At 34.5% G+C, this 2,302-nt stretch overlaps 1 protein-coding gene across 1 annotated transcript in view; it reads right to left on the bottom strand.

The window, feature by feature from the left end:
- CD2AP (CD2-associated protein) overlaps window positions 1-2,302 on the bottom strand; it is a 165,150-nt gene that overhangs the window by 84,119 nt on the left and 78,729 nt on the right. The window contains exon 5 of the mRNA XM_011986877.1: window positions 1,816-1,936. Coding sequence (XP_011842267.1) covers window positions 1,816-1,936 — 121 coding nt within the window. The remainder of the gene's footprint in view (window positions 1-1,815; window positions 1,937-2,302) is intronic.

Here is a 2,302-nt window from a genome sequence, read left to right as displayed (position 1 = left end):
AATACCAACCTGACCAACAGGGAGAAACCTCGTCTCTACTAAAAATACAAAACATTAGCCGGGCGTGGTGGCATATGCCTGTAACCCCAGCTGCTTGGGAGGCTGAGGCAGGACAATTGCTTGAACCCGGGAGGCAGAGGTTGTGGTGAGCCGAGACTGCATCACTGCACTCCAGCCTGAGCAACAAGAGTAAAACTTCGTCTCAAAAAAAAAAGAAGAATGAGTTCATGTCCTTTGTAGGGTCATGAATGAAGCTGGAAATCATCATTCTCAGGAACAGAAAAACACCACATGTTCTCACTCATAAATGGGAGCTGAACAATAAGAACGTAGGGGCACAGGGAGGGGAACATCACACACCAGGGCCTGTCGGAGGGTGGGAGGCAAGGGGAGGGATAGCATTAGGAGAAATACCTAATGTAGATGACGGGTTGATAGGTGCAAACCACCATGGCACGTGTATGCCTGTGTAATAAACCTGCACGTTCAGTACATGTATCCCAGAACTTAAAGTATAACAAAAAAAAAAAAGGAAAAAAAATTGCATTCTCTTACCACTGAGCGCACTGAGTTTATAAACCCATTTGCTATACCAACTTTGTTTTCCTACTTAATTTCAAAATTTTTACTCTTCCATACGTAAGACAATGAAGGTACTGATAAAAGAAAGAAAAAAAACTGACAGCTCACAACAATCTATGATGCTGCAAACATCTTTATGCTTAGAAACTACCTGTCAATTCATGAAACAGCCCTTTCATGTTAAAAAAAAAAAAATTATTCCTGTTTTGTCAACAAAAAAAATACAGTTAAGCAAAGATAACCAAGACATAGTTTCTGCCATCATGGAAGAGTAACACACTTAATATGACCTTGTAACTAAAGACAGATTAAAACATAAAATATAGCACTGGGACACAGTGAAAAGTATTCAGTACATAAGCAGTCTGAGCAATCTTACAAATTCACCTCATTATTTTTAATATTTAGTTTTCATATGTTTGCATTAAGCCAGTTCTAAAAACAAAAACCAATGATACTGGCAACCTTAAGGTTATGGTCTATTCCTAGTATCTACAAATCTATCTAATCATAAAATTGTCAAATAATATTACCTAACCCAAATCCCTGAAAATTCTCACTACATATACATTTCCATCAAGAAAAACATATTCTTATCCCCACATTTCCACTTGTAAATTCGAGACCTCTTTTAGAAAACAAAACAAAACTCTCCTAATTCCTACAGCAATTCTTAAAAGTAACAAAATTTAAATCCAGCTTTGGGGTAAAATTTTGTCAATCATACTCTTAAATGGTAAGCAAATTAAGAAGAATTTGTGGGTGAGTCTCTAAATAACTAACATCACAAAATAACTAAATGACATTTGGCTGCCCAGAATAAACAAAATCTATTATGTAAATATAGAAAATAACAAAAGTAAGGTTGTTTCTTATTTCTAAAATTTCTAAGTATTCAACAGTCCATTTGCAGACTTGGCAGCCCAAAAATGCATATGAATATATCTTTACTAGGAAGAAATCAGATAACCTAAGATGAATCATTTTAAACTCAGGGTACTAAAGATTTACTTAAGGTTAAAGCAGAAATCGGAGAAAGAAAAATATTAAATTATTGAACCAGATATTTAATTCAGTTTAGGTCCCCATCATAATTTGCTTTTTTAAAGTAGACTAATTGAAGCTGACTGAAAGTTCAAAAGAAAGAATAGAGTTTCAAAAAATACAAAATAAAACACCAGATGATATAGAAAATTTATTTAAATCAATTAAAAATTTAAAAAAATAGTCTACCTGAATCGTCCTGGGCTTCACGAGTTTCACCATCATCTGTTACCTCTAGTTCTTTCACAAAATTTGAGGGAAACAATCCCAACTTGTTGTTCAGGGTTCCACTCCACCAGCCTTCTTCTACCTGAAAAAGTTCACAATTCAAAAGTAAAAACAACTTCTGTTAAGTGAAAATCATCACCCTATGGGAAAATTAAGCTGCAAAAGCAAACGGCCACAAAACCAGCACTGTGAAATCAGCACTTTAAAATTTAAAACACAATGAAGAAAATATATTTTAAGTGGATTAAATTTTAGTGGATTATTCACATATGGGATTAATCATATATCAACTGCAATCTGCAACATTTGCAATGAGAACCTGTAATCAATCGCAATCCATGAAGCACTTTTCATGAAAATATGAGATAACCATATATCCTGTATTAACAGCCAGAAGTACATAGCTTCTGGAATATCACATTTGTAAACACTACTCAGCCTTGATTTG

This window comes from Mandrillus leucophaeus, unplaced genomic scaffold (assembly GCF_000951045.1).
Source record: "Mandrillus leucophaeus isolate KB7577 unplaced genomic scaffold, Mleu.le_1.0 Scaffold3, whole genome shotgun sequence".
Lineage (NCBI taxonomy): Eukaryota > Metazoa > Chordata > Mammalia > Primates > Cercopithecidae > Mandrillus > Mandrillus leucophaeus.
This window is presented reverse-complemented; position numbering and strand designations above follow the sequence as displayed.